This window comes from Anabrus simplex, chromosome 1 (assembly GCF_040414725.1).
Source record: "Anabrus simplex isolate iqAnaSimp1 chromosome 1, ASM4041472v1, whole genome shotgun sequence".
Taxonomy (NCBI): Eukaryota; Metazoa; Arthropoda; class Insecta; order Orthoptera; family Tettigoniidae; genus Anabrus; species Anabrus simplex.
In genome coordinates, this window is record NC_090265.1 from 1,078,457,230 (window position 1) to 1,078,481,541 (window position 24,312).

At 37.6% G+C, this 24,312-nt stretch overlaps 1 protein-coding gene across 1 annotated transcript in view; it reads left to right on the forward strand.

Moving 5' to 3' along the window:
- Positions 1-24,312, forward strand: part of LOC136858059 (probable E3 ubiquitin-protein ligase HERC1) — an 850,878-nt gene that overhangs the window by 366,550 nt on the left and 460,016 nt on the right. Inside the window, exons 32-34 of the mRNA XM_068225263.1 lie at positions 6,524-6,621; positions 6,882-7,045; positions 16,066-16,186. Of these exons, the coding sequence (XP_068081364.1) occupies positions 6,524-6,621; positions 6,882-7,045; positions 16,066-16,186 (383 nt within the window). The remainder of the gene's footprint in view (positions 1-6,523; positions 6,622-6,881; positions 7,046-16,065; positions 16,187-24,312) is intronic.

Consider the following 24,312-nt stretch of genomic DNA (forward strand, 5'->3'; position numbering starts at 1 on the left):
GTAGTTTACTTCTCGTTCCTGTCAAGTAAATATGCATGCCTTGTTAGAGAATTGGTGACCTGGTGGGGTCAATTATGACCTCCAGTGCTGGCTACCTAGTCACTACCATGGAATATAGATTGACTATTTCTCATTAGTATCAATTCTCCTAAATCCCTTTCATTATAACCTCCAACATGTTCTTTTCTGACAAGTAAAGTGTACGTGGTGTTAGTTGTGTCCTTTTGTCCTAGCCTGTCCTATCCTCTGCTCTCCTTCCTGTACTGACCTGTCGTGTTTGCTGTAAATGTTATTTAATTGTGTTGGTGTTCAAAGTGTGTTCCATCATGTGCCACACATTGCTCATAATGTTTCTGAAGATTATTGAACATGTTGATGAATGAAGGTTACTCTACAGACACAAAATAGTTGTTATTTTATCATGTAATTTGGGAATACAGTATTTGCAGAAGGGCCATCAGTCTTGAAGACTGATTCTTTTAACATGCCCCATATGTAGGTATCTGGGGCCATGTGATCCAGGCAGCCAGAAGGGTACCGGAATAGAGTTCCATGAGAAATTAGGTGATCTGCAAAGTTTCATTGCAGAAGGGTAGGTGACTCCCCAGTGGTGTGTGCTTGTTGCAGCCATTGTTGTTGGAAGGGGTAAGTTTATGGTGCAACAAAAATGGCGCAAAACCCTCTCGAATGAGGTCTCTGTAGAGTACCTGGTCCAGTGTTTTTAGATTCTTTGCAGCATCTTATGACAAAATAAGGGCCCAGTATTCCATTGCCAGACACAATGCATCAAATCGTAACCGGCACATTGTGTGCTGATATCTGTATAATGATATCAGGTTGCTTTACAAATGAAAAATTAAATGTATCCTCTTAATTCAATACAAAACATTATTCCCTCATTAGATGGAGCAATAAAATTCAAACATGTTTCGACCTGTTTGAGCCATCTTCAGTGAAATAAGGGCGGTTAAAGTAATCTACGTAATACAAGCTAAAAATGTGCTAAAAAAAATAATGAAGGAACAAAAGAGACGCGACAGAAATAAAATCAATAAAAATATACAATATTTATATTGCTAGATTGAGCAATAAGTAACTCGCTGAGACAAATTTGGTGAAAAAAAGTAAATATAAAATGTAATTGAATCCAAAAAGTGTGCTAAAACTAAGAAGAAATGATACAGACGGAAATGAAACAATAAGTGCTGTATCATTTATTTTATTTTATTTTCTTCTTAGTTTTAGCACACTTTTTGGATTTAATTTTTTATATCAACCTTTTTTCACTGAATTTGTCTCAGCAAGTTATTTATTGCTCCATCTAGCAATGTAAATATTGTATATTGTTATTGTTTTTATTTCCATCATGTCTCTTTTTGTTTTTTCTTTTGTTCCTTCACTATGTTTTTAGCACAGTTTTAGCTTGTATTATGTAGATTACTTTGAGCTCCCTTATTCTACTGAAGATGACTCAGAGTCAAAACATGTTTGAATTTTATTGCTCCATCTAATGATGGAATTGTGTTTTGTATTGAATTAGGAGGATACATTAAATTTTTTATTTTTTGTAAAGTGAAAACCATCAATACGGAATAATTCTAATATCTTGTAATGATATCAGGTCGTTCAAGCTCTAAAAACAAGTTGTTTGCTCATTGAAGTAATCATCAAAGTGAATATGGCTTTCATCTGAAAACCATATATTGCAGAGGAAATGTGTATCTTCACACGTCGAGGCCAACACTCAGCCGCAATACTGTAACTGGGCTCACCCGTCCCTCTCTGTTAGACTCTGAATAGGTTGAATGCGGGATGTAAATCCACCTGGCTCTTTAACCCTAGAACTCCTAAGCTATTTTATGAACATTAATCCCACGAGGAGTCTCTCAGACTCGTATTGTTTTAAGATTGGTAAAAATCAGTTTTACTGCTCATGCAGTAGCATAACTAAAGAGTTACTTTTACAAAACACAGAATTTATTCAAATTCAACCTATTTTTGCATTATTAGTGTTGAAGTACAGAACTAGAATGAGAAAAATCTATTTACACTATAATTGAGAAAATTCCAGGTACGAAAGATAATATCACTGGATATATTTGACACATTTTGTGGTGGACTGAATGTTCACCACATACATTTTGTCCACATTTGCAAAACACTGTTTTCTGCATTCTTCCTTTCTTGTGATCACATTGGTAGCATTGTTTCTTCTTTGCATATGTTACATCACAGAAACTGAACTTTGAGTGTCATTTGCAATATTTCGACTGCACTGAATTGTAGATTTACTGAGTCCTCACTTCGATCGTCTGCTGATACTGGGTTCCATCAAATTCTCCGCCAGCTCAGCAGCAAATGCCTGACGCCTGCATTTCTTTTTCTTGATATTCCAGGTGAGATTTTTCTCCAAGAAAAGTACATATGCTGCAATTCTACACACATCAATACAATTCATAAACAATGTGAGAGGCCACCTTCGGGTCTTACACTTGCATGTGTATGTATGTAACATGTGATCAAGCGAGTCTGCGCCCCCATTAGTCTCATTGTAGTAAAGAATCGTGTCAGGCTTTTCATCCTTTTCAGTGATGACATCTGCTCTGTGATGCATTGTTGAAAGAAGTGCAACGCAATTTCCTTTCTTGGGTACATGTGATACCAAAGAATGATTATTAGTGAATCCAAACGCGGAACTTTTTTCCTCATGGATCTTATTTGGCAGAATTTCTTTAGGTGTGTAAGCCTTGTTCTGCCTTACAGTACCCACTATTGTTAGACCATTGTGGAGTAAATTATCTGCCAAATCCATTGATGTAAAAAAATGTCCATTGTAATATTCCTGTGACTTCCAAAAAAAGTCTGAATTAAGTTGTGAGACAACCTTGAAACCAACATTTGTATTTCACTTGTCCCCTTCTTTTCCGAAGATGGCTCTCCTCTCAATAGATATAAATTTTTAGAGTCGCAAATCGGAAAGAAAAAAAAAAAAAAGATTCCGTATTTATCCGGCTTTCAGCTCATATGTTGCCAAAATCCACAGCGTCCTCTGAAAGGAACTAACTGTTCATCCATTGTAAAATTCTCACCTGGAAGGTAATATTTCCCAAGCGTGTCCCTAAAGCAGCAAATTTGTCCTCCTTTCTTTTTTCACTTCTTGTAGACTTTTCATCAAAACGCAAAAACATCAACAGTTCCTCAAATCTCTGATGACTCATTGTTGCACGAAACACTGTCTGATGTTTGACCCGTTTGTTTTCAAATGACCTGCAGCAATGAGTAGTCCAATCAATGCTCTCGGTTCAATACTGTCACATTTTTCCAGCATTTTCTTTTCCTTTTTCACAGTAAACACGCTCAGCTTCTGTGTTGGTGTGAAGGACAATATTTTCAAGTATGTCTGATGTGAAGTATAAGTTAAAAGTGTGTATAGGAAATTCAATTGTTTTCAAAGGTGGCAGCTTGATAACTCAAGTCTGAGATTCGAGGATGTTATGCTTCCACCTTGCTTTGTTCTGGATGGTGCACATTCCAAACAAAGCCATTTTTCCTCTTCTGTTGGTTGAAGAGTACTATCAGTATCAATAAGATCAGTATCAAGAACTTTACTCACATAATTTATTTCACTCACTAATTGACTTGATCCTCCTCCTCACTGCCGTTTTCATCACTTTCCGATGTATAGTCTGATTCATCTTCACTGAAAACACCTTCACTCGAATCATCCTCACTATCTAAAATCACACCGTTCAGATTCTGTCCGCTTCCTCTTACTCATTTTGAATGAACGGTTACTTGTAAGAGCCAGTTATTACTTGAGTACTGTTACAATAGAAAGTAGCACATTGTCACAATAGAACAGCCAAAAGAATACTGCCGATATATTCTAGATAGGCCAAACAATACTTGTGAGTCCATTAGACTCAGCATGATAATGAAGAATGACTAATAAAGGAATAAACAAAGCCATTGTATTAAAAAACCATGGTATTCATGAGCATAAATAGAAGGAGAATTTCCTGCAAAGAAAAGGAAAGAGTAAACAGTACAAAATATGACGAAGTGAGTGTGAGACACACCCATTAGGAGTTCTAGAGTTAAACAACCAGTGAACAGACCTATTGCTCAAACAAAGTTTCAGCTATCATTGTCGACTACTCTTTCGGGACTGTAACATCTGTTAGAGAAGTCATTTGTGGGGACAGTTCTTGGGTACTCTTGTTATCCCCTTTCGTTAATATAATACTGATCCTGTATAATGGAACTTGACAACAACAGTTAACATTATTTGGTGTATCCTCATACTGTTCTTTATCGTGAAACAAATTTGGCCCATTCTGATGCCTACTCCATTTAACTGGAAATAATGTTCCAGAATAAACACCACCTCCTCTGTCATGAGAACCATAATTGCCAAAATGAACATAACATTGAATTCACAATATGTCAAACTATTATATTCAATAAATAAATATTTTTTTGCTAGGGAAAGATGGAAAGTCTTCTTCTTCTTCTTCTTCTTCTTCTTCTTCTTCTTCTTCTTCTTCTTCTTCTTCTTCTTCTTCTTCTTCTTCTTCTACTACTACTACTACCTCCTCCTCCTCTCCTTCTTCATCTTATTCTTCTTCTTGTCCGTTTCACCCTCTTTGGGGTACGATAGATCTATCAATTGTTAGTGAGTCGTGTTTTCCTGTCCTGCCAGTACTTTTTCATCCTTTCAGATCTTGCGTTTCTCTCTTCTTCAGAAATTCTGCGTAGTCGTTTGGGCTTCACCCTGTCCTGAAACCTCTTTATTTTATCTTTGGTTATTTTCTTCACGGATCCATTTACAAGCATCTCTTCTGTAATTTGGTATTCTCGTAGGTCCTTCTCAATTTCCTTAAACCAGTTCGTCTTGGTTTTCTTATTACGAAAATAGTCGAAGATTCTTTTAGTTATTCCTTTTGGGTCCATTCTTAGGATGTGGCCATAGAAGTCAATTCTCCTTTTCCTTATTGTGTCGGAAATCCTTTCTGATTTCCTATACAGGTTTCATTGCTCATGTGTGAAAGTTTGTTGTTGTTCTTCTTCTTTTCTTCTTCTTCTTCTTCTTCTTCTTGATACATTACTGCTTATGCAGGTCATTCACAGATACTCTTCCAGACTTCCCTTTTTTCTCCACAGTTTATCGTTCATCGCTGTTTCCAATTATAGTCCTCTCCAATTTACATCATCTTCCACCTGATCCCTCCATCTTATTTATGGTCTACCAATTGGTCTTCTTCCAGATTATGTCCACTCCAGAGCTCTTGGTAATCTTTCTTGTCCCATTCTTTTGATGTGGCCAAACCATTTCAGCATATTTCTCTCCATAGTTTCTTTTAGGGGGTTAATTTGTAGCGTGTTTCGCATTGTTTCATTTCTTATCTTGTCCCTCCTTCTTTTACCCAAGATCACTGAGAAAGCATCTGTCTGTTGCTTGTAATCTACTCAGATCTTTTTTGTTCAAGTTCAGCATTCTAATCCATAGGTCAATATTGGCAAATAATAGGATTTCCAATTTCTAATTATGTCTGATGCACATTTATCAATTTTGAGCAATTTTTTGTGCTCTCCGATATTTCTTCCTTGATGTTTCCTTTCCCAATTAACTTACTTCCTAGGTATTTAAAAGTATCTACTTTAAGAATTTTTTCCATTACTCCTAACATCCTTCATTTTTCTGTTTTCTCTACTGATTTTCATTACCTTACTTTTCGTTAAACTTATTTCCATGAGTGCTTCTTCAGTTGCCCTCTGCCAGGTATTTAGTTATTCTTCCAGTTTTTGTTTATTTTCTTCACATATCATCACATCATGTGCATATGCTATGACTTTTGTATCATTTGCTGTTGACGCTTGGCAAACTTTCGTCATTATGTTGTCCATCACTATATTAAAGAGCACTGGTGAAAGTACACTAACTTCCTTGTTGTACTCCTCTGTCTGTTCTAAACCATTCCGATTTTTTGCCATCTATTATAACACATTTCAGGCATTTGTTATACATGTTTCTAATTTTGAATTGCATTTCTCTTGACAGTTCCATTCTATACAGATCTTGCCATACCTCTTCTCTTCTAACCATGACATATATCTATGAATGCAACAGTGATATCTTTCCCAAATTCCCATTTCTTTTCTACTACTTGTCTAGCTGTAAATATGGCATTAATGGTTGATCTTCCAGATCTAAATCCTTGTTGTTCTTCTCTTGTTCTTGTTCTTGTTCTTCTCTTAATTGTAAAATCATCTTTTCATAAATCTTCATGCAGTGACACAGTGCTGCTTGTGAATTATGATATTATAAAAGTTCTCTGCTATCCAACTAAAAACTGATTACCAATAATAATGATGGATAGCTGATGAGCAATTATTTCAGTGTTAAATCTGTCTTTTATTTTTACTCATGTATTTGGTATAGGCATTCTTCCTTTAAAGTGATAATAAAATATTTGAATTTTTCTTCTTCACTGCTTACATTATATATGCAATGTGTTTACAGGCAAGAAGAATGAAGGGGCAGAAAGCAATGAATCCAAACATCCTGAGAAAAACATGGAATGGATGCGACAAGTAAACTTGGAACAGTTATGTAAGGAGGTACGATCGCTTGTGAATTATGATAACATTATAAAAGTTCTGTGCTATCCATCTAAAAACTGATTATCAATAATAAACACAACAATGAAATCTCCTTATCTTAGAGTATTCACTGAGCAGATTTTGACGTCCTTTCTGGAGAACGTATCCATTGCAAGAAAGTTAAAGTTTGTTAAACACAATTTAAAAACCTGAAATGTGTGTAACACAAACTAAATAAGTAATTACTGTATTATTAAAGATACATATTTTGTTTGTAGGTGTGGCCAGCTCTGGCAGTGATTGGTGGTGTGGATAGAGGCCTGCGAGTGGGTGGCCAGTGTATTCACAAGCCCTCTGGACGTCGAGCCATGCTACTGGGCACCCTTAAGCAGGGTCTAGCCTCTGTCAAAGTACAGTGGGATGACATGGAGGCTAGTGTCAGGTAGGTGGTAATAGTATGCTTTGAGATGATCTCTGCAAATGAGCTTGCATAAGCAGTGTTTTCACAAAAATTTCCTTTCAGAGAAACAAGGAAATGCCATTTGGTCCTTGTTTCAGTGACGGTGAAATCCTGACATTCATCTCCCCGCGGTAGAGAGGGGGCAACGACTGCTTATAAAAATATTTTATTTGCAGGCGGCTAACAAATGAAGGGACCGATTATCTCCTGGTATAAGGAAGTCCCCCTATACCAAGTGTCAACAGTCTCTTTGAGAGTGGATGAGCGGGTATGGGAAAGGGCACTCTATTGTCCTGGGGACAATAAATTGTTCCCAAAGACAGAGGAACCAGTTTGGTCAACGGTATTAGGATGCAGAAGGCAACGGGAAACCACTGCATTAAAGATCCTGAGAGATATTCCAATAAATCCACATGGCATGGCTGCAACGTCAAGATCGGAGCTGGCCGTGCGGATCGTCTATCTCCATTTGGAGACGACGTCTTAAGAAGAAGAAGAAGAAGAAGAAGAAGATATGTTCTATAAAGAAGAAAAGTTGAAGCTTACATATTCATACATTTTTCCCTTCAAAATCATTTCACCAATCATTGAATTTCTGACATAATGGTCCTTAGTTTAACCCCTTGACGCTGACCTCCATACGTTGTATAGAAGTACAGTAGAAGTCCGCTATAGCGAGTACAGCATATAACGAGAATTTCGATATAGCGACGATTTTTTCGTTCCCTTCAAAATTCCTATATTAAACTGTGTATTGTCCTTCGATTACAGCGAGAGCCCTACCACTGACGCATCCGTAATTACGAGCGATTAAGCGCGCGCAATTTTTTCCGTTACCCATATTTATGCACCCCAGCGATGATATTGCATGTGATTGATTACCTTCGGCATCGTTTCCTCGCTATGTGCACGAGCGATCTCTCTCGTTGACATTCGCAGGCGATATCGGAGTCGATTAGTAATACCTGTCGACTGCTGTTCCGTAAAGAAAATTCGAATTGAAAGAGAAACATATTTTCGTAAAAAATGTGTACTAAATGGTTGTTAACTCGTTAAAAATTAAGGCGGACTAAACGACCGCTCTTAATTTTGAGGCTAAGTACTGCAATTAAGTAAGAATGGGATACACCTCGAGATATGGCAGAGTGCTTAATTTTGATTTCGGAGGTTAGTTTATATTTTCTCGCATGTGGTTAAATTTCGGAAAGGCTAATATGAAAATGTATAGCGAAAATGTTATAATTTCTCTACTGGCGCTTGAAGTGTGTTTTCATCATACGTATAGTACGGTTAAGTTAAGATAGGTGACGCTGTTTGAATAAGAAAACTGAAACGTTTGCAACAAAATGCAATCGATCTTCTTCGGTACCGTACGGTATAGTTTTCTCACTTTGTGCGTTTGCGAGCTCTCTCGTTGACATTCAAAGGTGATTTAAAGATAAAAATTTCATTGTTCCGTATTGAAAAGTATCACAGTTAAATTGAAATAATAAATATGAAGTTCATCCTATTCAATACAAGTAAATAACAGATGTAGAGATTACATTCTTATTTAATTAAAAGTGGAAATGGTACCGGTTTCGACCCCAGTCTGGGTCATCATCAGCCAGTTATAACTCGAAAAACAATGCATAAGTAAGAAAGAAATTAAAGGTCAAGTCCACACAATATCAGTTGAAGAGGCGACATAAAAATGACCGGGGTAGGCACTGTAAAATTCAGACGAAGTGGAATGTAAGTCATGACCACAATCATTTTGCTTGTTTTTGAATTGTATATATTTTTGATTTTACATTAGAGAAAACTTCTCCAACAGAAAACTACACCTTTGAATTCTGGTGGAGCTTGATTTACTTATTAGGATAAGTTGCACTACTTCAAATTTTGTGGGTAACATACATACATACATACATACATACATACATACATACATACATACATACATACATTATCATTATAGACCGTTATGCCTTTCAGCGTTCAGTCTGCAAGCCTCTGAGAATTTAAAAAACGTCGCCACAATCCTCGATTTGCAACTAGTGTTGTGGCCTCATTTAGTTCTATACCTCTCATCTTTAAATCGTTAGAAACCGAGTCTAACCATCGTCGTCTTGGTCTCCCTCTACTTCTCTTACCCTCCATAACAGAGTCCATTATTCTCCTAGGTAACCTATCCTCCTCCATTCGCCTCACATGATACCACCACCGAAGCCGGTATATGCGTACAGCTTCATCCATCGAGTTCATTCCTAAATTAGCCTTTATCTCCTCATTCCGAGTACCCTCCTGCCATTGTTCCCACCTGTTACAGTACCAACAATCATTCTTGCTACTTTCATGTCTGTTACTTCTAACTTATGAATAAGATATCCTGAGTCCACCCAGCTTTCGCTCCCGTAAAGCAACGTTGGTCTGAAAACAGACCGATGTAAAGATAGTTTCGTCTGGGAGCTGACTTCCTTCTTACAGAATACTGCTGATCGCAACTGCGAACTCACTGCATTAGCATTACTACACCTTGATTCAATCTCGCTTACTATATTACCATCCTGGGAGAACACACAACCTAAATACTTGAAACTATCGACCTGTTCTAGGTTTGTATCACCAATCTGACATTCAATTCTGTTGAATTTCTTACCTACTGACATCAATTTAGTCTTCGAGAGGCTAATTTTCATACCATACTCATTGCACCTATTTTCAAGTTCCAAGATATTAGACTGCAGGCTTTCGGCACAGTCTGCCATTAAAACCAAGTCGTCAGCATAGGCCAAACTGCTTACTACATTTCCACCTAACTGAATCCCTCCCTGCCATTTTATACCTTTCAGCAGATGATCCATGTAAACTACGAACAGCAAAGGTGAAAGATTACAGCCTTGTCTAACTCCTGTAAGTACCCTGAACCAAGAACTCATTCTACCATCAATTCTCACTGAAGCCCAATTGTCAACATAAATGCCTTTGATTGATTTTAATAATCTATTTAATTCCATAGTCCCCCAGTATGGCGAACATCTTTTCCCTCGGTACCCTGTCATATGCTTTCTCTAGATCTACAAAACATAAACACAACTGCCTGTTCCTCTCGTAGCATTTTTCAATTACCTGGCGCATACTGAAAATCTGATCCTGACAGCCTCTCTGTGGTCTGAAACCACACTGGTTTTCATCCAACTTCCTCTCAACGACTGATCGCACCCTCCCTTCCAAGATGCCAGTGAATACTTTGCCTGGTATACTAATCAATGAAATACCTCGATAGTTGTTGCAATCCTTCCTGTTCCCTTGCTTATAGATAGGTGCAATTACTGCTTTTGTCCAATCTGAAGGTACCTTACCAACACTCCACGCTAATTTTACTACTCTATGAAGCCATTTCATCCCTGCCTTCCCACTATACTTCACCATTTCAGGTCTAATTTCATCTATTCCTGCTGCCTTTTGACAATGGAGTTTATTTACTATCCTTTCCACTTCCTCAAGCATAATTTCACCATCATCATTTTCCTCCTCCTCATGAGCTTGGCTGTTTGCAACACCACCATGATGATTTCCTTTTACATTGAGAAGATGTTCAAAATATTCCCTCCACCTCTCCAGTGATTCCCTGGGATCTATTAGGAGTTCACCTGAATTACTCAAAACATTGTTCATTTCCTTTTTCCCTCCCTTCCTAAGATTCTTTATTACTGTCCAGAAAGGTTTCCCTGCTTCTTGACCTAGCCTTTCCAGGTTATTACCAAAATCTTCCCATGCCTTCTTTTTGGATTCAACAACTATTCGTTTCGCTCTGTTTCTTTCATCTATGTACAAATCCCTGTCTGCCTCGGCCCTTGTTTGGAGCCATTTCTGATAAGCCTTCTTTTTACGTTTACAGGCTGCTCTCACTTCAACATTCCACCAAGATGTTCGCCTTTTCCCATCTTTACACACAGTTGTTCCTAGGCATTCCCTTGCTGTTTCTATTACAGCATCCCTGTATGCCACCCATTCACTTTCTATATCCTGAACCTGCTTACTGTCTACTGTTCGAAACTTCTCACTAATCATATCCATGTACTTCTGTCTAATTTCCTCGTCCTGGAGATTTTCTACCCTTATTCGTTTGCAGACAGATTTCACTTTCTCTACCCTAGGCCTAGAGATACTTAGTTCACTACAGATCAGATAGTGGTCTGTATCATCGAAAAATCCGCGAAAAACTCGTACATTCCTAACAGATTTCCTGAATTCAAAGTCTGTTAAGATATAGTCTGTTATGGATCTGGTACCCCTAGCCTCCCACGTGTAGCGGTGAATAGCCTTATGCTTGAAGAATGTATTCGTAACAGCTAAACCCATACTAGCACAGAAGTCCAGCAAACGCTTCCTATTCCCATTAGCTTCCATATCTTCCCCACATTTACCAATCACCCTTTCGTATCCTTCAGTTCTATTCCCAACTCTTGCATTGAAATCGCCCATTAGCACTATTCTATCCTTGCTGTCGACCCTGACCACGATGTCACTCAATGCTTCATAAAACTTGTCAATTTCATCATCATCTGCACCCTCACATGGTGAATACACTGAGACAACTTTCGTCCTAATTCCTCCAACTGACAAGTCTACCCACATCATTTGCTCATTTATGTACATGCCTATTAGAAACTATGTTGCGTGCAATGGTATTCCTGAAGAACAGCCCTACCGCATACTCTGCCCTTCCCTTTCTAACACCTGTAAAGTACACTTTATAATCTCCTATCTCTTCCTCATTATCTCTCCTTACCCGAATATCACTTACTCCTAGCACATCCAGATGCATCCTCTTTGCTGACTCAGCCAGTTCTACCTTCTTTCTTCCATAAGCCCCATTAATATTGTTAGCTCCCCATCGAATTCCATTTCGTTCGCCAAGTTGTTTCCAAGGAGTCCCTCGCCTGTCAAATGGGAGTGGGACTCCATTACTCCCATATGTCCGAGGCTTGCTTAAAGTGTTCTGAGCTCGGTAAATTCATGAAGCAGGATGCTGCCCTACTTGCACATAGTCCAAGTGAGGATCTCTCCTCTAACGAGTTATGGACCACCGGTGAATTGTATAGTCCTAGCCGCCTGAGCACAAGGAGGGCCACGACTCAGAATATGTCCGAGATGCCCACTCCCATTCCATAGCAACTGGTATCCCGACTCTCAGGACCACTTACTAGGCCACTCAGCCGTTGCCCATGGTTCACGAACTAGGACGTGACTACAGTAACCCACAAACATGAGTGGGTAACATAAAATTTAAGAATTAAAATCGAAAACAACCTCACATGCATGCACATTATTAGTCAAAATGGAACAACTAATTGTTATATTAAAGTCATATAAAGATAGGAACACACAATAGGACAAAAAAAATGATAGGTCAGTGTGAGAAGAGGGAGCTACAGAAAGAGGACACAGGAACAGACACAAAAACATGAAAGGACGAGAACCATCTCCATATCTTCATATACTAACCACTTCAAATAGCTAGGCTGTCTCATCAATCCCAGTTCATCTGTATCAAGGTCTTCTCAGCCCCCGACGAACTCGTTTCGGCTTCCCAGCTTCAGAAGGATGGGTATCAGCTTTTTTTGAGGGGTCATCTTGACAGGTTATTGTCTTGATGTGCGAAGTGAAGGATTAGAAAGAATATGGATAAATACAGGTTAAGGGAAGAAACATAGGACAAGAGTAAATACAAGTAGTAAAGGAACAAGGGCAAATACAAAATGAGAAAAGCATGCCTCTATTTGATGCCTGAGGAATACAAACATGCTGATTGTGCTACTTGCCCTCATTACCTGTAGCTGATCATCTCTTTTGGCATTATCTCTTTTGGTCTTGCCGTGGATGTTAATTCCCTTACGGCTTATCACAGTGGACTGTTAATAAAAAATAAAAAAATTAGAATCCCAGATAAAGCAATTTGAGGATAAAGAGTTGCAGCAGTTGAAAATCTTGACCTGTTTTGAACTTCTGTCCTTTCTGTCCTTTCTGTCTGTCTGTCTGTCTGTCTGTCTGTCTGTCTGTCTGTCTTGTAAGTTTCTATATGAATAAACAAACGACTTTGTGTGAAAGAAAAGAGTGAACTGTGTGTTTATAAAGAACAGTATCCTTCTGTTAGTCAGCAGAAGGGCTAAAGACTTTCTAAGTGAAGAACTTAAATGGGAGGATGAAACATCTCTGTCAGCCAAAAAGAAACTTAAAAGTGGGAAGTGTGAGCAGCTAGATGCAGCTTTGATTGGTTGGATATCCCAAATCAACATACAAAACAAAATTGCAACTGCTGATGTGATTAAGGAACAAGCAAAACTTATTGGTGACAAATTAAGTGTTACGAACATGGTATGCAATATACAGTATACAGTTGACTATTTATTTTCAAAAAAAAACAAACACCATAGACTGACGTCGTTTGTGAAGCCTGGTGAGAAGGCAAAAGTTGACCTGACGGTTGTTGGAGAAACGCTGTACAAACCTTTTAGCAATCATTAAGAATTGTAATGTAAGAGACATTTAAATATGGATGAAACTGCTTTATTTTATTTCATGCAACCTGATAAAACGATTGTAAACACCCCTGTAAGGATTTCAACTCTTTTGGTCATGCGAATAATCAAAAGTTGTAAATCACATTATAGGTATCATGCAGTGGAAAAAATTGTTCAATAGGTCACTAAAGGTGATCCTGTTATCAGTTTGATGTTAAAGGATGCCCTGTTCTACATCAAAGTTGCATATGAAAAAGTTGCAGCTTCAACATTAAGGAACTGCTGGTCCCACTCTGAAATCATGGCATGGGGCTGATGCATCTTTAGAAAACTAATCATTCCCAGCATCAGAAAAAACTCTGGATCTTCTTCTCACCATACCAGATAGAGCAACTATCACAACTGAAGAACTCATAGGAATGGACCAAGTAGGGCCAGTGTTTCAGGAACTTCCCACTGATAACATTGTTGACTTACTGAAAATCACCAGAAAGTGCAAGTGGTAGTGATAATGAAAATTTAATACCTGACCTAGTGCATCAAAAGATCACTATTGAAGAAGCTGAAGCATATATAAATTGCTTGCTTGGTTATTTTGAACAGAATTCTTTCTCAGAGGAAACATGTGATCACCTTGCTTTGATCCATTCATCTCACAGTGAATGCTGTGATGTTCACCCTGATCTGCACTGTACATCAGATACTTTCAGATTAATCAATGTACTTTATTGTGCATATTATAATTGTATGAAATTTGCATGTAACGTCTGTTACAGTGTTGCACTAATGCAAAATACAGAGTTTTAAATTAAATGTTGATTAATACTATTAGAGAAAATCCCTGTATGGTATTTTGCCTCATAGACGCTTAAATCATTCAAATTACAGTAAAGCCTTGTTAATTCGAAGTCGTTGGGATGCAAAAATCAGACTTCGAATTTCGTGATTTTAAATTAACCGCCAACTCGTAATTCAGAAATGCCAACCCTTGCGGCGTCACGAAATATTCTAAGACCCGTTACTGCATGCAATTAACCTTGATTCACAGTTTAAACCTTTCAAATGCCATGAAAAAACTATTTACAAAATGTGTTATCCAACAAGGTGCATTTACAGTATTCAAATAATGCACTTGGATAACTCAGTGGCAAACATAACCTCAAAAAAAAAAAAAAAAAGAGAGAGAGAGAGAGAGAGAGAGAGAGAAACTTGATTCAAAGACAAGGAGAAATTTATACGGGCTCCCCTGTACAAGAGCTTTATTCATTGGATTACTGTACTATACGCATTTTAGATGCCTTTTACTTGCATGGAAAGTACCCAATGCCCTTTAAACATTGTGACTTATCGAACTTTCCTATGATGAGGAGAGAGATTCTCTCACTTCCATCTGCATTACAACACAGTACAGTGACTATCCTAGTACGATTTCCCGCCATGGCACTTCTATCGTCACAAAGTATTCTAAGACCTATTAATGCATGCAGTCACATTGATTCTCAATTTAAACCTTTCAAATGCCATTGAAAACACTAATTCTGAAATCCAACAAGATGCATTTACACTGGCAAACATAACCTCGCTCAACGTAAGATAAAAAGACACGATTCAGAGACGAGGACAAATTATACTGGCTCCCCTGTGAAAATGCTTTATCCTTTGGATTACTGTACTGTTTGCATTTTTAGATGCCTTTTACATGGACGGGAAGTGTCCGATGCCCTTAAAAGTCTCCCACTGCCGTGTGCATTGCAACACAGTACAGTGTCCCCCACTCTTGTGCGATTTCCCGGCTGGCACTTCTCTCCTTTAAAACCATAAGTCCATTTGGGTTCGGCATTTTAAAAAAAGTCCAGTTTCATCAGCATTGACAGTATTGTTCAGTGCGTACAAATTGATTGTGTGAGCCATGCTTTTTCACCATCTGTCAGCATCGCCAGTGTTCACAGATTCTGCTTCTTCGCACACTGCCTGCTACGTGATATTGTATCATTCCTTAAAGCGCTGAATTACGATTTCACTCAAACTTAGCAAATATGAAGCACACTGTAGACAAATCGAAGTAAGGGAGTGGAAAGTTACCCCCTGCAATTACAGAAGACTGGTTCTTTCATGACACAGAGAAATTTTGAATTTAAATTACTCTGTAAAAGACTATTTTATTTTTAAATGTAAAAGCAGTTTTGAATTAAAAGTGTGAATTTCAGTAATGGGACCAAGATTCTTCTTCGAATTATCCGTATTTCGAATTAAACAATTGAAATAACATGCAAAACCGTACCTCATCTTTCTTAGAATTAGGCAAGATTTTGAATTAACCTATTTTGAATTATCACGGTTCTACTGTACTTTTTTTAAATAGTGACCTTGATTAATGCCATTCTCTTTATTGTGCCTACCAGTGCTCTGAAGAGACAGTAATGTTATTTTGTGAAGGATAACTGTAGTTTCTTATTAAAACATACTGACTTGAGTTCATTATTGTTGTTCCAGTGATGCTCTGCTCAGTACGCTAGAACCTTGTGAGCCTTTGGCTTTCAATCCAAACCAGTTGAGTGGTATTTCACCTGATATTTTTCTACAGATTGCAAGACTGAGTGGACTTACTGGTGAGGTAAGATAATTTATTGTTATGTTTTCTAACTTAACTTTGACATTTTGGGTCATGTCGTGCATGTCTCTAATAATAATATTATTGGTTTTACTTCCCAGAAATATATTGGATGGTTTTCGGAGACGCCCTGCATGTTTCTGTTCTGTTCTATCTTTCCTAAGTGAGTCACTCTTCCTTTTGATATTACATTTCCAGCCAGATGGTTTTCTGTTGTTCTTCTTTCCTTTAAAATAAATAATAATTAGCTATCAGTTATGTAATTTTCTCTCTATGAGCTGTTGTCACTTGTACATCCAATCCAGCTTCTCTAATGCCCTTCCAAATCCGATCCATCCACCTTCTTGGTCTTCCGACTGGTCTCTTTCCCTTAACTTCTTTGACTTGTCAGATCAAATTTAAGCTTTTGATCGAAGACTAGATCTGAATGGATTGATCGAATGAGGCCGATATGTAGACGCTACGCTAGTCGTACTTTGGGAGAAAAATATAGACAGATAGAGTGTGCATGAGTGGTAGTGAAGATAGACATACTTCTGCTAACCGCTCAAAGGTGTCATTACGGGGTGTGCAATGTATCTAGTATTGCATTAGTTCATCATCATCATCAATGTCCCACCCCAGTCGCCCGGGTGTGGTTAACAAGCCTCCTCCACTCCTTTCTGTCCTTCCACATTTCCTGCTCCATTACTACCGCCACATCCAATCCAGCTTCTCTACTGTCCTTCCAAATCCAATCCATCCACCTTCTTCTTGGTCTTCCAACTGGTCTCATTACCTTAACTTCTCTTTCCAATTCCCTTCTTGCTACCCATTCCTTTCCCATTTTTTTTACATGTCCGAACCACCTCGGTCTTGCTTTTTGTATCTTCTGTACTAACGGTTCTGTATTTAGCTCTTCTCTGATTTTAATATTTTGAATTCTACCTCTTCTTGTCTTTTTAACCGATATTCTTAAAAATTTCATTTCTGCTGCTTAGATCTTACTATCTTGTCTCTTATTAGTTACCAGCGTTTCTAGTCTATGTGTTACAATTGGTATGAAATACTGTTTATATAATGTTGATTTTATTCTCTTGGGTATTTTGTCATCCCATAAAAATGTTGTACCTTTACTTAGTCTGTTATTAATTTCAGGGTTGATTTCATTACTTCCATTAATAATGCTACCTAGATATGTACACTGTTGTACGTTCTCTAACCGTTCTCCGTCTATGTTCACTTGGCGTTTTTTTCTTTCTCTTTTCCACAGTGCATGACTACAGTTTCATTTTTACTAATTACCATTCCAAACTCTTAGATTTTCATTCCAAATGTCCAGTCTCCTTTGTACTTCCTTTTCTTCCTTTCCCCAAATCACCACATCATCTGCAAATACCAAAGCATTCACTTCATCACTACTGATACTCTGTTTTACACGTTTTATGATTTCATCCATGAATATAATAAACAATAATGGCGACAGTGCACTTCCTTGCTTGAGACCATTCTTGTATAAAATGCTTCAGAGTCGCCACTCCCCACTTGTATACTGCTTTTACTCTCATGATACAACATTTTTATCTTGTTTAATTAATGATTTTTGGTACATTCCTTTTCAGCAGGCATTCCCATATGTGTTTTTTCTTAACTGTATCATAAGCTTTTTCCATATCCAAAAATACAAAAATGATTTCCTTTTTCCTTTCTAGATGTTTTTCCATTATCGTTTGGACTGTAAATATCAAGTCTATTGTTGATCTATTCAGTCTAAAGCCATATTGTTCTTCCTCTGTGTTTCTATTATATCTCTTAGTCTAGAGACTTTCTCCATTATTTTTAGCCTGTGTGATTATAGGGTTGTACCTCTGTAATGTTCACATTTCTTCCTATTTCCTTTTTTGAACAATGGTACAATGCTTCCTTCTTGCCAATCTTCAGGTATCCTTTCATCCTTCCATATGGCATTGAGGGCTCGGTATAGCTACTGTAGTCCAATGCTTCCTGCTGCCGTAATCATATCAGCATTGATTCTTCTTTTCCACTTGCTACCTTTGGTCATTGCTTTCACTGCCCTTTCAAGTTCGAATCATGTTATCAGGTTCTCTTATTTTTCTCCATCTGTTTTTTTAAAATACTTTACAATCACTTTCTGAAAACCCTTTTTGTCATGTACTATGGATCCATCTTCCCTCTCTAATGCCATGATTTTTCTTGATTTATTCTTTTTGATTTTATTACTCTGTATAATAGTTTCTGATTTCCTCGACTATCTTGCTCAATTTTGTTGGTAAACTCTCCCCAACATTTCTCCTTTTCTTCCTTGATACTCCCCTTTACTTGTAGTTTCAATCTTTTGTATTCCACATATAAACTTTCTATCTTATTCTCATCCCTCTGATAAGTTTTTGCTTTTCTTTATACATTTATTTTTTCACCTTGTTCCTTTCTTTTATTTCTTTTTTATTTTTATTTTGTCTGTCCACCCCCGTGTCTCCTTTCCCTTAACATTTGCTTTTGTTTTCCTGCATACCTCAATTGCTGCTTTCACAAATGTCAGTCTTAAATTGTCCCACTCTTCCTCTCCACTTCGTATTTCTGTGTTAGGCAACTTCCTTTTTATCCAATCTTGGAATGCCATTCTTTTATCCTCCTCCAATTCCCAAATCATGATCTTTGGTTTCTTCTTCAGTACAATTTTAGGAATTTTTACTTGTTTTAATTCCACAATTAATAATCTCTAATCACCTTCCATACTTTCACTGGGGATTATCTTCATATCCATGACGTATCTTCCCCATTCTCGGTCTGTTATTACAAAATCGATGAGTGTTCCATACTGTCCATCGCAACTATATCGGCTGATCTTATGGCTATTCCTCTTCATCAACCATGTCTTCTTTATTATCAGGTTATTTCTGATACAAAAGTCCATCAGCTTCTCTCCATCTTCATTTCTATCACCACACCCATGTGGGCCCAAAATATTCTCATATCCCATGCTATCAGTTCCCACATGAGCATTCAGATCTCCCATTATCATGATCCCATCTCCAACAATATGTGTTTCCAGTTCATTGAGGAAATCTTGACTGTGAATATGATAAGAGATAAATACATGATTCGGGAAAGAGGTAATGTATTTCTTGCAGCGATCGACTTTGAGAAAGCTTTCGACACCGTTAGTAGACGAGCGTTAACAGAAAAATTAGGGAGGTTGGGAGTTTCTAGAAAGATGATCCGAGCAATTGAAGCATTTTATCAGAAGGTATATAGTAGTGTCAAATTAGAGGAAAATTTAATTAGCAAGCCGATAGAGTGCAAGGTGGGTCTAAAACAAGGATGCAAATTATCACCTATATTGTTATTATAAATGATATACTGGATGGGCACGGAAGAGCAAACTGAGCTGTACCGGCAGTGAACAATATAGAGATTCCAGGCTTGATATTCGCAGATGATATATTGTTAATGACTCTAAAAAGGAGGGGATTGCAGAGAAGTATGGAATATGCAAAGAAGTGGTCATTAAAAATTAATTGTAACAAATCAAAGGTGATGATTATAAGTAAGAGGAAGAGGACGAAAAAAGGAAGGAAATGGATGATACAGGGGGAAAGAATTGAGGAAGTAGAGAGATTAGAATAGCTAGGAGTGCTGCTAAATAGCAGAGGAGGGTGAGATGATCACATCAAGAGGTGTAAACTGAGAGGGGTTGCAGCTCTCGCAGCAGTAAAAATTCTAGTGGCCAAATACTCAGGGATAAGCTATAAGGTACTAAATTTATTATTAAAGACATTAGTCCTAAGTAGAGCTCTATATGGGGTGGAATTATAGGGACTGGAAAAGAAAAGGGTCAGTTTGAACCTAATCATACACAAATTATGAGATTACCGCAATGTACAGCCAATGTGGGGGCATTAATAATTTTTAATATTAAAAAAAATTTTGGTCCATATTGAATGGAGATTAACATACAATAAAGAAGAGTGCAATTGATCCACCTTTTTCAATACAAAGTATGTTGCTGATTCAAAATCACAACATTATTTATTTGGTACCAGTTTCAATGTCTTGGGCACCATCATCAGCCAAAATAGGACAAATGAACAAATATATACACATGTTGAAGTACAAACTATGGACCTTTAATAATGATATAACAATGGTTAGATAAAATACAAAATGTGATGGTGCTTAAGGAGAAAATCATTCCTGAAATATTTACTAGTTAAAAACATGTTGGTCAAGTTGTAAAACAAAGGTGAAAAATATTAAGAAATATTTGAATGAGTCTTGATCACTTTTTAAAGTTTTGAGTCTTAAGTGTGGCGTTGTTAACCACGGAAATAGTTTTGAATGTTGCCTTCTAAAAACTGACTAAAATGTTGTTCCTCGGTAGATTTTGAATGTTGTCATCTAAAATCTGACATAAAATGTTGTTCCTCTGTAGAACGTTGACAATAAGATAAAATATGTAAACTTAGTAGTGACTTGTAGCATCAGTTTTCGTAATGTGAAACACTAAGCCGTGATGTAATTGAGCCAGTGGATCTTGATACAGACATGGATATTAAAGTCGTTATAAAACCAGAAAGTTCTCGATCCAATGCAGGACCTGAAGTGTGAGAAGGAAAAACTTTTAGATTAGAATAAGACAGTAGAAAATGGAGTAAGAAATTAAAAGCTTTAGTAGGAGACTCACCTCGAGCAGCCTGTTGTGAATACGGAGTCTATAGAGCATCCAGCGTTAAGAAAAGACTACAGGCCTTATGGGCTTTTACTTCTATTGGTGTTACCCATTTTAGTTCTACATGTATATAAAAATTATAATGAATTCCTAACAAAATGTATAATTTTTCTTATGAAACAAGCATTGGTTGTGCCATACAATACTGAAGAAGACGTAAAATAATTTTGATATCTTTGAGTTTTTCCTTTTAAATATCGTATATGCGGTTCAGTACACGAAACAGCCGGCCATGCTTGTCGCATTGCGCACCACATTTCAGCGTGTACAGTAGTCAACACGTGTAATAACTCAGCTTAACCACTGCAAATCATCATTGGTGAGGTCAGTGCGGCATGTTTCCCTTTTTGTGTGTGTCACTCATTACAGTGATTGCTTATGTAAGGGAGATATTCGGCAGAGTGAAGTGATCGTCTTCCTGGGGCGCATAGTGTTTTGTTATAAATACAGTATATTGTGTTTCATTTTCCGTGTATTGCATTGCTTTTGGTTGTGTGTATCGTGTATTGTTTTTGTCTGTTTAGTATTTTATATAATCGATCAGCGAGTAATACATTTAAATTATAGCTGAACATGTGAAAAGGAGAAGTAGTGAATTTGTCAGGAGAAAGGAACGGCAAATGGTGCTTAATTCATTTTCATATTTGAAAACAAAGCATCCAGGACGAAGTGTAAACTGGGTAGTAGATAAAGCCGCGAAGTTTTTAGGAATTTCGAGGTCTTCCGTCTTCAAAATAAGGAAGGAAGCCAGCGAAGGGCCACTCCAGAGTCCCAGCAAGAAGCGGGAAAGGAAAAAGTCAATTCGCAGTAATTCCAGACTCATTAAATACGATGATTTTGTCAGAAGTGGAATACAGCGCACTGTTCATGAATTCTATTTTTGAGATGAACCGCCAACTCTGAACACAATCATCACTTCCGTAAACAGCAACCCCGAACTACCTGATTTTAAGAAATCATACGAATAGGTCATTCAGCATTCTGTATTTTATGTTGCGGAAGAATATTTAAGTTATCGTATTTTGTGATAAACATGAAGCCCTTGCATCTGTTGTCACTTACGAGTAAATTTATCTGAAATGACCTGAAGGATACATCACCGAGATAGAGATATCTCGCCGTCAGCTTCCTGTGTTGTAACCACTCAGTATTTGCCTTAATAATAAAATGTTTCTGGGGGCTAATAGACTCGGCACTGCGCTCCCGTAAAGCAACAACGATCATAAAACTTTCTCAGATATAAGAAACAAGACAATCATTTCGGTTTCTGGACATGCATGTTGTCCGCATCCCTGCATGTTCAAACTCTTACTCTATTTCGAATGTTACAGTCATTGGGCTATTATCCTTAAAAACGTTATGGCAAAACGAAATTTCATGACTGTAATTTCATTAATGACTGGAGATAATCTGGCATTTATATTATTATTAGTCTTGCAACAGCTGTACCAAGCGATGTATAATTTTATGTCATCACTGTATTTCACAAGCAGTGTCCGAGCCACGGTGAGTGAGCAAGTATGGCAACAGTGGAAGGCAGCAGGCCCATAAGGCCTGTAGTCTTTTCTTAACTCTGGATGCTCTATAGAGAGGAACTGAGTGCTGGGCTTGTGAGGAGCATGGAGCAAGGTTAAAGGAGGGGAAAGGGTGATTCAGGACGGAGAGGAAGAGGTGTAAGGGATGGGGCGAAGTCAGGCGGACGTGGTAGGGAAGGATAATGCAATAACGTCTTACGTATAATCTGAAAGAACAAACTTTTGTGGGGAAGTTTAACACTATTGAAAACTGAAATAAGGACATCAAATAAGATTCTGGGCTTTTCGAAAATGTCATTCAAGTTCAGATTTGGATTAAAATATTGGTCTAAATGTGTGTAGCAGATTTCTATGGTATCTAGCAAGAGGCCTTTACTCACCGTGTCCAGTATTGTTAAGTCCTGATCTGTTCCACTACTTGTATTTATAGTCATGAATGTGCTGACCTACTGCAGAAAGCCTATTATACCTGATTACATTAAGATGTTCTGCATACCTACTCTTAAAATTCCTACCAGTTTGTCCAATGTAAGAACTGTTACAGTCGTTGCACCGAAACCTGTAAACAACTGACTTTGTAAACGGGTTAGATTTGTTGACTAAGTTAGAATTGTGAAGAATATCCGTATTATTGTTGCTAGTGCGGAAAGAGATATTGATGTTGTGCTTCTTAAATATATTAGTGACACTGTAAATATTTTTATTAAAAGTGAAAGTCGAAGATAACTTGGGTTTAGATTTATCTTCTATCAAATTTGATTTTGATCGTTGTCTGAACTTAATGATTATGCGTTCGATGAAAGTTTCATTATTAGCCATTAACCCTTAGCCCACCCTTTTTACTAAACACTCCTGCCTCTCCAGCTCCATTTAAAAATCTGCTTGCAGAGGGATAAGTAACATCACAAACATATTGACAGCATATTTATAAAAATCAACTAAAGCAAACACAAAATAAATATAATACAAGTACAATACAGCATTCAGGTGCAATGTTCAGTATTTTCAAACCTGAAATTATCTCAAACAGTCACTTTTTGTCTGTAATAGTGCATTGTGTGGAACTTCCCAAAACACTCACCAGGATGTAATCCAGGCTTTTTTCTACAAGTATTGCTGAAAAACACAGTCTCACGTTGTAATTCAGGCTTACTGCTCATTGCCATATTTAGGATTATGCCTAAAAATGCTTTGAATTTAGGAAGATACATTTATCCACTTTCTCCTAATAGACTCACGTGTGAGGGGCATAACCTTTTGAATGTTTACACTAGCATACCGGTTAGTCTCGCGCAAAATTTCCGACAATAACTCGTCAGTCATGAATAATTGGATAAAAGTCATGTTCACTCAACCTTGCGGTGGTTTATAACCTGACGTACCTGTGAATGGGCTTTTGAAGTCAGTGTAACGGTATTTCCTCCAGCCATCAGTAGAGGCACCAGCACTGCCATTTAGCACAATTTCCTCATTATCGGGATTTTCATCACTCAAATTACCAACACAATCTCATTTCACAATATCTTCCTCACCACTTAATTGAAAATCACTCTCACTATTGCTGAAATGAACGTCGCTGTAACCTAAAAGTCTGGCTATTTCTTTCTCATGCTGTTCGAACGATGCCATGTTGCTAAGCAATGTCTGTTTGCAAACTCACATGGTCTTCAAAGAATGTGCACAAAGCCTGATTTCAAAGAGATTATAGCTATACATGGCTTCAAATCATTGTCGAAAGATGGCAGTAGCTTACTGTACCTGTAATTCATGCACGCGTAACCCGACAAAGGAGTTATATAGGGAAGAAAATCATGTCGGGCATTGCACGGCATAGGATCTATGCAGGATATTCTCGTTGTCGGGCA